This window comes from Cervus elaphus, chromosome 20, assembly GCF_910594005.1.
Source record: "Cervus elaphus chromosome 20, mCerEla1.1, whole genome shotgun sequence".
Classification (NCBI taxonomy): Eukaryota; Metazoa; Chordata; class Mammalia; order Artiodactyla; family Cervidae; genus Cervus; species Cervus elaphus.
The window spans coordinates 30,986,974-31,001,236 of NC_057834.1; the positions used below are offsets into that span (position 1 = coordinate 30,986,974).

The following is a 14,263-nucleotide window of genomic DNA, read 5'->3' on the forward strand; positions in this document are numbered from 1 at the left end:
TTGCACACAGAACACACTTCACCCTTTATTTTGCATCTGTCTGTGTCTTTATGTTTAAAATGTCATTTCTTGCAAACAGCATATAGTTGAGTCTTCCCTTTTAAAAAATCTAGTTTGATAATTTCTCCCTTTTAATTGATATGCTTAGGCCATTAACTTTAATTACTAATATAACTGAGTTTGTTTCTACTACCCTGGTATATATTTTCTATTTGTTTATTCTTTTGGCTGAAATATACACTTTTTTAGCATTCCATTTTTACTGCCGATATCACCTTTTTAGCTACTCCTTGTGTTCATTTTTAGTGGTTGCTCTAGAGATTATACTTTGATCTTTAAGCTACCAGTCTACCTTCAAATATTACTTGAACAATATAAAAACTTTATAAGAGTATAATTCCACTTATCCCCCTCCCTTTTTGTTCTTATTATCCTATATTTTACATCTAAACAAACTATAAACCCCACAACAAGCTGCTATAAGTTTTGCTTTTAAAACAGTCTTTTTAAGATCCCAAATAGCTAACGCGATGCTGAAAAAAAAAAAAAAATGGAGCTGGAAGAATCAGGGTCCCTGACTTCAGGCTATACTATAAAGCTATAGTCATCAAAAGAGTATGATACTGGCACAAAAATAGAAATATTGATCAATGGAACAGGACAGAAAAACCAGAAATGAACCCATGCACCTATGGTCAATTTATGACAAAGGAGGCAAGAATACACAGTATTAAAAAAAAAAACAGTCTCTTCAACAAATGGTGCCAGGAAAATAGGACCACTACATGTAAAAAAAAGAAATAAGATCATTCTTTAATACCATACATGAAAATAAGCTCAAAGTGGATTAAAGACCTAAATGTGAGACTGGACACTATAAAACTACTAGAGGAAAACATAGGCAGAAGACTCTGACATAAATCGTAGCAGTATATTTTTCGATCTGTCTCCCAGAATAATGGAAATAAAACAAACAAATGACACCTACTTAAACTCAAAAACTTTTACACAGAAAAGGAAACAATAAAGAAGACAAAAAGACAACCCATAGATTGGGAGAAATATTTACAAATGATGTGACTGACAAGGGATTAGTCTCCAAAATTTACAAACAGCTCATGATGCTTAACAGCATCAAAACAGACAATCCAGTAAAAAAATAGGCAGAAGACCTAAACAGACATTTCTCCAATGAAGGCATATAGATGGTCAAGAGACACCTGAAAAGATGTTCAACATGGTTAATCATCAAAATGGCTATCATCAAAAAATCCACAAACAATAAATGCTAGAGAAGGTGTAGAGAGAAGGGAACCCTCCCACACTGTTGGTGGGAATTTAAATTGTTACAGCCAGTGTGAAGAACAGTATGGAGGTTCCTTAAAAAACTAAAAACAGAGCTACCATATGACCCTGCAATCCCACTCCTGGGCATATATTTGGAGAAAAACATGATCTCAAATGACACATGCACCCCAATATTCATTGCAGTACTGTTTACAATAGCCAAGACATGGAAGCAACCTAAATGTCTATCAACAGAGGAATGAATAAAGCAGATGGGGTACACATATGCACTGGAATATTACTTAGCCGTTAAAAAGAATGAAATCATGCCATTTTGCAGCAACATGGATGGACCAAAGGATTGTCATAGTGAGTGAAGTTAAGTCAGACAGAGAAAGAGAAAAATCATATGACATCCCTTAAATGTGGAATCTTTTTTTCTAAAAAGACATGATAAAAATGAACTTACAAAACAAAAAGACACTCAGAAAATCGGTAAAGGGATAGTTAGGGAGCTTGGGATGGACATGTACACATTGCTGTACTTAAAACAGATAACCAACAAGGACCTACTGTGTATATAGCACATGGAACTCTGCTCAATGTTATGTGGCCGCCTGGATGCCACTCCTAGGGGAGTGTGGGGGAGAATGGATACATGCATATGTATGGCTGAGTCCCTTCATTGCTCAACTGAAACTATCACATTGTTAACAAATCAGCTATACCCCAATACAAAATAAAAAGGTTTTTTTTTTAAAGATAATACTCTTTTAAAGACTTTGATATACACAAATAAAATAAAGATACTAAAAACAAACAATAAAAAAAAAAAACAGCCATTTATTTTTATCCAGATATTTTACCCATTGTGGTGCTTTTTCACTGTTGATAATCTGGTGTTCTGTCTGGTACCATTTCCCTTAGTCTGAAAAACTCATGCTAGTATTTCTTATAGTGCAGATCTTCTGGAGACAAATTATCTCAGTTTTTATCTGTCTGAAATGTCTTTATTTTGCCTTCATTTGGAAAGATATTTTTACTAATTTGCCCCTTTATCTTTTCTAATAACTCACAGTCCAGGAAGAGGGTAGAATCATGAAATGGGACAAATTAAATCAAGAATATAAGGCTTAGAGATGACAGAAATTTAAAAAATAATGTTCATTTGTCAAATTTATAGAATACCTTATTGGACTATTAGGTCCTTTGCACAAGAAGGTCGAAATGAGCAAAGAAGACTAAGCAGAGTAGATATAGGTTTTGTATACTAAGAAATAAAACCAGATGAACTCTTTGTATGCTTTGGTACCAACAACAGCAGAAGCAGAATGACTCTTCTTCCCCTAGCTGACCAAGAACTTCCAACTAATAAAAGTAAATGGAAAAAAAAAAAAAAAAAGCAAAAACACAGATTTATCCTTGTCATTCCTTTTTTCTGTAATAGCTAAGACTCCCATTTTTTACCATTACCTAAGCTCCCTACTAAAAATATATGTACCCAAGATAACAGAGAAAGAGATAAGATTTTAAACTACAAATCTCCAAATGTTCAAAAGCCATGAAATTAAAGCAAAATTCTTTATCTTCCACTAAAATTTCTGTAAGATTAAAGAACACCAAGCACCCTTACAAAGTTAACTCTCTGCTTATTTATGGAAAGAGTAACATGAAAAAATATGTCAAAAGATAAGGCAAAAAACTTACTTAGGCCAATGATTTAATCTATTTTTTATAAAGCCCATTTTGCCAGCTGTGTGGAATTCTCCATTGGCAATAATCTCTTCCTGCTCCCTTGTTGCTCTTCCCTGTATAACAAAGGATGAAAGCCTGACAACTATATTACCCAAACTTTTTTGCTACCAGGGTCTAGTTATAATTTAGGTTCTACCAATAATATTCACTTGCACCAGATTTGGAAAGCAGAAGGGAAACAGAGTTCATTTTTTCTCTGGCCATGGAGGCAACTAACTTGTAGGCTTTGGCAGATGTGAGTTTTGGCAGTACTAGACATTATATTCCAATGCGAGTAAGCAGCTTTGGGACTTTGAGGTAACTATGACATTAGTAATGATTGCCTGTAGCCTCCAGAAGTACTACCAACAAATAAAGTTGCTATGATAGGTGAACAAAAGGTGAGTGGCCCAGAGAAAGACACACTGGATAATCAGAGACTCTCAATGTCAGAGCTTAAGCTCATTTAGACTAACCCTCATTATTTTATAGATGAAAACAGTCCCTTAATGGTTAAAAGCCCATGTTTCTCAATATCCTTTTAATGTACTTTAGAACATACATACTGCTTCCAATTAGTTTCCACGTAATCAAATAGTTAAGGCGTTCCATTAGCATATAACCAGGTAAACCGATGAAACACATCCCATCCCAAAATGAAACGTCTCGATTCTTACAGCCACTCCGTTTCTGTTTCCATTAATGGGAATCATCCTGAAGTAATCTTCTCATTCTATTTTTACCTCCTGAACCCACATCAAGCAGTCTTTTGTCATTACCACTCTTCAGTGAGACAACTTTCATCAGTCACTTGTTGTTGATGCTAAGTCACTAAATCATGTACAATTCTTCTGCTAAGCCATGGACTGTAGCCTGCCTGGCTCCTCTGTCCATGGGATTTCCCAGGCAAGAATACTGGCGTGGGTTGCCATTTCCTAGTCCAGGGGATCTTTCCAACCCACGGATCAAACCCACGCATGTCCTGCTTGGCGGGTGGATTCTTTATCACTGAGCCACCTGGGAAACACATCAAAGTCACTAACAAGTTCTAATAATCAAATCCAATGGTAATTTCTCAATAACAGTAAATCACATCCTCTTCTCTAAAATCTTTCTTTGCTTGGGTTTTTGGACACAACTATCCTACATTTTTTCCTATTCTACTGGTCAGTCACTCCTCTTCCTTCTCAAGTGCTGACGTTTGCTTGCCTTTTAGCCTCTAACACTGAAGTTGTTCCAAGGTTCAGTTCCTTACCTCTTTTCTTTTCACTTTCTCTCTAGGTGACATCATCCCAAATTAAACTTTCAGTCTCAGCCTCTCCTCCCAACTCCAGAACTGGGTATCTGACCGCCCACTTGATCTTCCCACTCGAATGTCTGACAGCCATCTCAAACGTAGTACATCTGAAACTCCTGTTTATTGCCTCCAACTCCTCTTTCCAGTCTCAGTCTCGGCGAACGGCATCACCATTCACTCAGTAACTACAGCACAGGAATTACCACCAATTCCTTTCTATGTTATAATAGCAAATTCTATCAGCTATACTTTCAGAATATATTTGGCATTCAAGTACTTTCCTCCACCTTCCTCTCTACCACACAAGTACAGGCTGCAATGATCTCTCACCTAGACTACCAAAATGGCTTAACTGGTCTCTGCATTCACTCATGGGTTCCCTGCTATGGTCTACTCTATGTAGCAGATCAAGTCACAGCCTTGCTCAATCCTCTCAGGGCTATCCTCTAACACCTAGGATGAAAACCAAAATTCTCACCACTGTCTATAAGCTTTGATATTATTTAGCCTCTTCTGTCTCTCTGACATCATTTATGGCTGAAAGTGAAAGGACCTGGAAGTGAAGTCGCTCAGTCATGTCCGACTCCTTGCGACCCCATGGACTGTAGCCCCCCCAGGCTCCTCGGTCCATGGGATTTTCCAGGCATGAATACTGGAGTGGGTTGCCATTTCCTTCTCCAGGGGATCTTCCCGACCCAGGGATTGAACCCGGGTCTCCTGCATTATAGGCAGACGCTTTACCGTCTGAGCTACCAGGGAAGCCCTTATGCATTTATGGCTACTCTCCCCTTAATCACTATGAATAGTGAAGTGAAGTCGCTCAGTCGTGTCCAACTCTTTGCGACCCCATGGACTGTAGCTTGCCACGCTCCTCTGTCCATGGGATTTTCCAGGCAAGAATACTGGAGTGGGTTTCCATTTCCTTCTCTAGGGGATCTTTCTGACCCAGGGATAAAACCTGGGTCTTCTGCACTGCAGGCAGACTCTTCACCGTCTGCGCCACCAAGGAAGCTTTTAATCCAGCTTTATTCCACTTCTTGATGTTCCTCAAATATGTAAACTGTTTCCTCCTGAGGGTCACTAATACTTTCTATTCTCTTGCTTTGGAAGCTATTTTTCCAGGTTTTCTCCTAAATCTTTATGTTATTTGCTCCTCCATTTTCTGCCTATGGCAAAAGCAGTGTTCTCACCAAAACCCTCTTCTTCCCAGGCATATAGGAAAACATTTGCCAAACCTACTGCAAGGGAGCCTAGGGAAAGTGACAGACTTTTAGTCAACTGAACAGTGGCAAAGGTCATGTCTTATCCCTAAAATATTTTGCATAATTTTCCAAACTTTCTTCCCCAACATCCAAAGCTAGAGGCAAAGGATTTCAAGTTGCTGAGGCCACAATGTGGAAGAACCTGGATTTCTTAGTCACTGCTTGGAGGAAAGCCATTCTAGAGAGCTATCTCAAACTCTGAGTGGGTGAGAAACAAATTTTTATTCCAATCAGCTACTGAGATTTTGAGGCTAGCTGCTGCTGTTTGGTTGCTAAGTCATGCCCAACTCTTTGTGACCCCCATGAACTGCAGCACGCCAGGCTTGTGACAGCTGGTAATAATTACCTTGACAATACCTTACTCAAGTTGAATCTCTTTAGAGAAGGCTTCTCTTACCACCCAATCTAAAATTGCTACTCAACTCTCAATTCAAACTCTAGCCCTGTTTTTCTCTTTAAAGAACTTTTGAGTCAGAGCGTCTAAGTCGCTCAGTTGGGTCTGACTCTGCAACACCATGGATTGTAGCCCACCAGGTCCCCCTGTCCATGGAATTTTCCAGGCAAGAATACTACGGTGGTTTGCCATTCCCTTCTCCAGGGAGTCTTCCCGACCCAGGGATCAAACCCAGGTTTCCTACATTGCAGGCAGATTCCTTCCTGAGCCACCAGGAAAGCCCTTTAATTTTGAGTGTATTTAAATGTTTATTTACTTATTTTTTTTTTATTTACTTATTTTTTTTAGTTAGTCTTTTCCCTCGTGATGAGAACTTTAAAGATCCATTTTCAGATTTCCCTGGTGGTACAGCGGATAAGAATCTGCCTGCCATCTACTGTAGAGCACATGGAAATCTGCTCAATGTGATGTGGCAGCCTGGATGGGAGGGGAGGTGGGGGAAGAATGGATACATGAATGACTGAGTCCCTTTGCTGTTTACCTGAAACTATCACAACATTGTTAATCTACTATACCCCACTACAAAATAAAAAGTTAAAACAAACAAAAAAACAGAAGCCACCTGCCAACGCAGGAAACACGGGTTTTGCCCCTGGTCCAGGAACACTCCACATGCTGCGGAACAACCAAGCCCTTGTATCACAACTACTGAGCTCGCGTGCTGCAGCTACTGAAGCCAGTACACCTAGAGTCTGTGCGCTGCAACAAGAGAAGCCACTGCAGTGAGAAGTCTGCACACCAAGACTAGAGAATAGCTCCCCTTCTCCACAACTAGAGAAAGCCTGTGTGCAGCAACGAAGATCCAGCACAGCCAAAAAAATAAAAGATCCGTTCTCTTCCAATTTTCAAATATACACTATGGAATTATTAACTAAGGTTACCATGCAGTGAACTACACCCCTCTGACTTCTTTATTTCATAACTAGACGTTTGTACCCTCCACCCACCACCTCTGGCAACCACCATGAGTTTGGTGTTTCTTTTAAGATTCCATATGTAAATGAGATCATACAGTATCTGTCTTTTCTGGGTCTGACTTATTTCACGTGACTTGTTTATAGTTTCTCTTTTCCATTAGAATGTAAGTTCCATGAAGGCAGGGACTCTATTGTACTCTCTACTATATTCCCAAAGTCCAGAATAAGCACCTGGCTCATTATTACTACCATAGGTAACATTTGTTAGGAGCTTGCAATGTGTAAATCTAAGTAATTCAGAAGTAGTATTGGATACTGGAATGACAGAAAGACTATAAATGTGCTTTGTGGTAAAAAAAAAAAAGATAGAAGCCCAACTAAACAGGTTCTAAGTAAGAGCTGTCAATAACCTACAGTGCTACAAGTCTAAATACAAAAGTGCTCTCCATGGAGATGTGCCTTCAATCCCAAGCTGTCCTACATTTGAAAAGTTCTAAGAACAGAGAAGATAAACAGTATCATTTATTAAGTTTTTGTGCCAAAAACATGTGACGCAGACCCATGCGTAGGAACCCTGGACTTGAAAGCAAATTTGAGAGACAGAGCAGGAAAGGGCACCATGCCTGAACAGGAAGCTCTAGTGCTATAAAGGCTAAATGAGTGTTGTGAAACCTGGGAGGAGGGCTTCAGTGGCCATGACAGCTGCATCAGTAGCAGCAGGAGGCAGCAGGAAGTGGCTAAAGTTCAAGCTTCCCAAATCATCCAGGGAAGACAGCAACCCACCTGCAGGAAGCCTTCTAACAAGTATGCCAGGTGAAAGTGAAAGTCTTAATCCTGAAAGTGTTAGTAGCTCAGTCATGTCTGACTCTTAGCGACCCCATGGACTGTAGCCTGCCAGGCTCCTCTATTCACAGAATTCTCCCAGCAAGATACTGGAGTGGGTTGCCATTTCCTTCTCCAGGGGATCTTCCCAACCCAAAGATTGAACCTGGGTCCACTGTATTGCAGGCAGATTCTTTACTATCTCAGCCACCAAGGAAGCCCACAAATATGCCACTGTTGTTAAAGACTAGCAGAAACAAACCTGAAGAATACGAGTTTTCTGTTGATTATTTGTCATTCTTCTTGACTTGGTCCTTTCCACTTCGTGTCTATGAACCCATCCTCGAAGTTCATGATTTAACCTATAAAATAGCTTAATTAATTAAACATATTTCATAGAAACAGATGTTTCACTTTTGATTGGAAAGGAATTTAACCATGTTCTGAGGTTTCGAAGAGCATTCCAAATGCCTAATGATTCAATATTCTTTTGACTTAAAGCGAAGACATTTAATGTTAGCTGTTTTTAATGACTTGCATTTTTATATGGTAGTTTCCTCAATCATGAGTTCAAAGTTCAAAGAAAATCATAGCTAAATACCTGCCAAACATAAATACTGAATGCAAAGGTTTCTCCACAAAAAAAAGTATTTCTGTTTCTGCTCTTGGACTATGTACACACAAATACTGGAGATGCTGGAGAGCATAGAACAAGTCATAGGACTCCTAACCACAAATGGATGCATCAAGGCCTTTGAAACTCATGCTCTTTTGGGAGAAGAAAAAGAATCAATCAACTGCTCAGAAAGAGAATTTTCAAGGTACTATAATCCAAATTTTCCAAAATGGAAAAAAAAATTTTTTTTAAGTCCAATTCAAATATAATTTCCCTTTATTTTGCTTACTTTTTAAAGCAGTTGTGGAGATGTCAGACTATACTTACTTTTTTTACAGCTGATTACTACATACCACACACACAAAAAAAAAACTGAAGCAGTTTTTAAGGTGTGAATATAGGATCCAAAATTCACAGGAAAAAACAATTCAATGAAGAGTAAATAAATAAAAATACACTAATGTGAAAGTGATTCCAGAATCACATATCTTCAAATTATTACCCTCCTAATTTGAAGGAAAAGGTACCTTCCAATAGGAATGTTACCACCTGCAAATCTAACACTTACCCTGAATTTTTATATTAATGTCATTCTTTAGTTTTCAAATAAGACATATTTAAGCATATAACTCCAATATAATCACATAAAATAGACCCAATACCTCCTTTATCAGGTTGGTGGGGAAAGTGAACAATTGATATGCCTGCCTATGGTTATGCAAGAAATAATTCAGAGTTTTCTCAGCTACTTGGTTAATCTGAATTAATATTTTTCTAGGTTCCACAGCTAAGCACAGGGACCCATGCGGCTATATCTGCAACAGTTGACAACACTCACCTGAGAGATTCTGTTGTGTTTATCAGGGGCTGACAGGGAGGCGGAGGGATATAGAGTAATGGTTCTTCAGTTAGCACCATCAGGGCTTTGTCATTTGAAACAGAATGGTCATATCTGAAACATAAATGTACAAAATGTGTTGCCTTGTGTCTTATATTCCTAAGAAGAAGTTTGCTATAAGAAAGTCATTGCTAGTATTGTTTTCATGGAAATAAAAATATAAACAAGTACAGTCCTACTATACAGCAGAGAACTATAGTCCATATCCTATGATAAATCATAATGGAAAAGAATGTTAAAAAGGAATCTGTGTGTGTACACACAGCAGTGATTAACACAATACTGTAAATCAACTATACTTCTATACTTCAATAAAAACATTTTTGTAAATATTTTAAATAGAACATACTGTAAGCAAGAAGTGAATGTGATCTAAAATGGAGGGAAATATATACCATATAGCACAGACATCATTTTGCAATTTTCTACAGAGATTATCACAGTAGTTCACATTTACTGCCCAATTATTAAGTACTTAAGACTATAGATATAATGATAACACACAGTTCACGTCTTCAATGAACTCAAGGCACACTCAGTGATGCTGGAACACAGGAGGTAACACAGTAAGAAGCGAAACTGGGGGGAAGACCCACTGATGGACAGGAAAGACTTCTGATTGACAGTGAAGTATTACGTAACCAGGACTGAAGTTTGTGCTCACTCTCAACACTGTGATAAGAGAACTGAATAGTCTCCTGAAAAGAGTGTCTGTGTATATCCCAATATTCATTACAGCACCATTTGCAACAGCCAGGACATGGAAGCAACCTAGACGTCCACTGACAGATGAACAGACAAAGAAGCTGCGGCACATATATATAATAGAATATTACTCAGCCAGAACAAGGAACACGTTTGGGTCAGTCCTAGTGAAGTGGATAAATCTAGAGCCTGTTATACAGTGACATAAGTCAGAAATAAAAAAATAAATATCATGTATTGACGTAGATGTACGGAATCTAGAAAAAACAGTACTGATGAACCTATTTACAGGGTAGGAACAGAGACTCAGACGTAGAAAACAGACTTTGGACACAGCGGGGGAAGGAGAGGATAGGACACATTGAGAGAGTAGCACTGAAACATATGCAGTACAATATGTAAGACAGATAGCTAATGGGAAGCTGCTGCGTAACACAGGGAGCTCAACACGGCACTCTGACAGCCCGGAGGGTGGGACAGGCTGGAGGAGGAGGTTCAAGTGGGAGGGACACATATATCCTTATGGCTGATTCACGCTGTTGTATGAAGAAACCAATACAATATTGTAAAACAATTATCCTCAACTTAAAAACAATTTTTAAAAAAATATCTGTGTGTGGGAGGAGAAAGGAAAAGCATAAAATACTTGGCAGGAGAAAAGTAAAAGCCTTGAAAAGTTAAATATTAGAATCATGGAGGAATCCCTAATAAAACACCTGGCTGACATTAACCAGTTATTCCATTAGCTTTAAAAAATATACTTTCCTAATCATCACAGTGAATTCACATATCATGTGAATTCATATCCAGAGTGTGATGTAGTGAGCAAAATGTGGGTTGAAAATCCTAATCAGATCCTAATCTGAGTTGAGGATATTATTGCTATTTATTCCCATCAGTCTGCTATTTTAACCTTTCTTACTAAGAAATCTGAATTCTGTCTTGAATTTCTTTATATACAATACTCTAGATTTAGAAAACTAGATTTATTAAAATTCAAAAGAAAAACACAAAATTGGACATGGCTAGATTTGTGCTTTTCAATCAACAATAGATATTTATTGAATACCAACTATGTGCCAGATACTGTGCTAGGTGATGGAATTCCAACAGAGAACAGGGAGTCCAATCCTCCATGATCTTGATGGAGAAGATGGACCAAATACAAGAAAGCAAACACAGAATAAATCCAAACTGAGGTAAGAGCTATGAAAAAAAAAAAAGGTTGAGATAGAAAACCTAATGACAATGTCTACTTCAGATAAAATGGTCTGAGAAGGAGACGGTATTTAAGACAAGGTGTAAAGGATGACAAGAAGCCAAATCTATAAAAACTGGGGGAAGAGTGTTCTAGACAGAGGCAGGTGGGAAAAGGGAGGCTTTATGGAACTTAAGGAAAACACACCAGCTGAAAAGTTGTAAGCAAGTGAGGGGAGGCACAAGGTGTTTAGAAAGATGGAGACCAATCATGATAAGGAATTACTAAATGTAATAAGAAGCCACAAAAAGGTGTGTTAGGTAAAGAAGTGATATATTTTTAATTTATATGTATCCCTTGCTATTGTATCAAAATCAGTTTTGATGGAGGCAAAAGGGGAAGCTGGGAGACCCGTTAGAGTGGAAGACCACTCTGCCTTGCACTTGGTAATTTCTCTCTCAGTTAGGAGAGATCAATAGCAATCTGGGCGAGAGCTGCAGCTACTATGAACTAAGGTGATGGCAGTGAAGATAAAAAAAAAAAATGAACCAATTCAAGATAATATTTGGAAAGAATATCAACAGCACTTGTTGAAAGGGAGGAACCAGGGTTTCTGGCTTGAGCAACAGAAACGAAGAAGCGTATTATACAGAAGTGGGTGAAACTAGAATATGGAAAAGGACCTAGAGTTTCACTGTGCAGGTGTTAAGTTTGAAATGTTAAGAGAAATGAAGGAACTACTGGATGTATGACTTTGGAGACGCAGACGTCTGGACAGGAAACAAAAGAGTCATCAGGATATACAGAAGTGGACTGTGTGCTAAATTATGGCATAAAGAGAACAAAAAGTTAACAGTTCTGTACTTTAGGATCTGGATAGAAGAGGAGCCTACAGAAATGAAGCAGAGCCCGTGAAAAAAGAGGAAACAAAAATGCAGCAATACTAAAGGAGAAGACTTCAAGAAGGAGTGATCTATACAAATGCTGAGGAAAGATCAAGATAGAGAGAAGTTTTCACTGGATTTGACAATGCTGAAATCACTAGCCAGCTTGACAAAAATAATTTTTGCAGTGTGGAAAACTAACTTTAGATAAAACTTAAAGACTTCTAGGTATGCCACATACAAGGGTGAAAAAGCAACAGCAGAGGGCATATACACCACTTTTCCCTGCAGCTGCACCAGAAACATTCTTGATGCCCTTTCTTCTGCCTACTGGGGTTGTTATTCAGAATAAAACAGAGATGGTGGTACACAGGTAATGAATGCACACACAAAAGGAAATCAGCTCAAATTAACTGCTGAGGGAGAAGAAAAAAATGCTGCCTTGCACTTGGTAAATTCTGAATGCTTTTAAGAAACCAGAGACTGTTGGTCACACTAAAACAAAAACAAAAACAAAAAATAACCAAAAAAAAAAAAAAACCTCACCTACAAAGACCAAAGATCTTTATATATGTGTTATTTTAAAATCAGGTCTGAATACTCACAAAAATACAAACACTGAAGTCAAGTCTATCAAAAAAGTCTAGAACTACTTTTGAAACTATAAATCTGATTTATAATTTTATTTCCATGTGATAAACTCCAGTAATGATTTCTGCACATCTGCGCTGACTGGCTTTGTTCTATCAGCCAAATATATTCTTTGGAAAAGGAAACAAAAAATCTGATAGGAAAAATATTGTATCAGGAAAGGGACTAGGTGGAATTGCAGAAGAAAGAAAAGGGAGAACCTAAGCCGACATGCAACCTGGAGACAATGATATCCACATTACTCCTGAGATGGCCAGAGTTCCAGACTGCCTGCAAACCATTCCAGACCAATAGAAAAAATTTCAATAAATAAAACACTGAAATAAAGGGCAGTATTAAGGAGCTACAGCTAATGAGAATTCCTGAATAAATACAGGTTCTGGCTGATGCCTTAGAAGTAGAGTGACTATCCTTTTCCCTTCATCCAAGACAGTCCTGATTTATACCTGACATCCTGACATAATTATTACACTAGGACACTAGTACTAGTAGCTGAAGCTCCAGTACTTTGGTCACCTGATGCAAAGAAGTGACTCATTAGAAAAGACCCTGATGCTGGGAAAGATTGAAGGCAGGAGGAGAAGGAGACGACAGAGGATGAGACGGTTGGATAGCATCACCAACTCGATGGACATGAGTTTGTTGGTGATGGACAGGGAGGCCTGGTGTGCTGCAGTTCACGGGGTCGCAGAGTCCGACACGACTGAATGATTGAACTGATGGACTGACACTAGTACTACCTTTCATTATTAAAAGTCTCTCAGTTTGGTCGACAGATTATATGGTCATCTTATATACCACACATTTCTAAGACTGAAAAAACATATGCAGTTAATTATTAAATGATAGACAAATGTAATATTATAAATTATGAGATTAGAATCTACTCTTTTTTTTATTTGAACCAGTTCTCATAACTCTCCTGAAAAAATTAAAGATAACACAAAGTAAGCTGCATTAAAAAAACACACACAAATGTTATGGCTGAGTATAAATAAACCACCTAAAAATCAGTTTAAAACAAATTCATACTTGGTGCTTTCAAATGTTTCACAAACATTTTTTGGTATCTCTTATTTAGTATATAAAATAATAAAAGAAAGAATATCAAATTAATGGGCTAACACTGAAATCTACCAAACGGCTCAGTAATAATCTTGGGTATTTCGATAGAGACTTGCACACAATCAAGAATTGATAATCATTTCCATTTTTTATTAAGACCAGTAACCTATTAATAGCTTATGCACAAGCAATGGAGGCTCTGGGTCAGGGACAGAGAGATGGCTTGCACTTCATGCATTATTTTGAAAGCTGATAAATTACAGCCTAAAAGTCATTCAGACCTCTAGTTAGAGCTAATATGATCAAAGGACTGTGCTTTCCAGGAACCACCATATTATCTTACTCTAACGTGGACAAGTAACTGAAGGCTTTTATTTATTGTAGTTAGTGAAAAATAAGAAATATTTTTATAAAGCTTACCTGAACAGTAATTTCAGGTGTCTGATTCCATTCTATTTTTAGCAACAAGCTAT

At 38.0% G+C, this 14,263-nt stretch overlaps 1 protein-coding gene and 1 non-coding gene across 2 annotated transcripts in view; both read right to left on the minus strand.

The window, feature by feature from the left end:
• Window positions 1-14,263, minus strand: part of ATF6 (activating transcription factor 6) — a 239,690-nt gene that overhangs the window by 141,704 nt on the left and 83,723 nt on the right. The window contains exons 12-13 of the mRNA XM_043878947.1: window positions 9,228-9,341; window positions 8,036-8,135 (exon numbers count right to left, since the gene is read on the minus strand). Coding sequence (XP_043734882.1) covers window positions 8,036-8,135; window positions 9,228-9,341 — 214 coding nt within the window. The remainder of the gene's footprint in view (window positions 1-8,035; window positions 8,136-9,227; window positions 9,342-14,263) is intronic.
• Window positions 5,006-5,077, minus strand: TRNAY-AUA. Its single transcript has one exon. It is a non-coding gene; the product is annotated as a tRNA-Tyr (tRNA).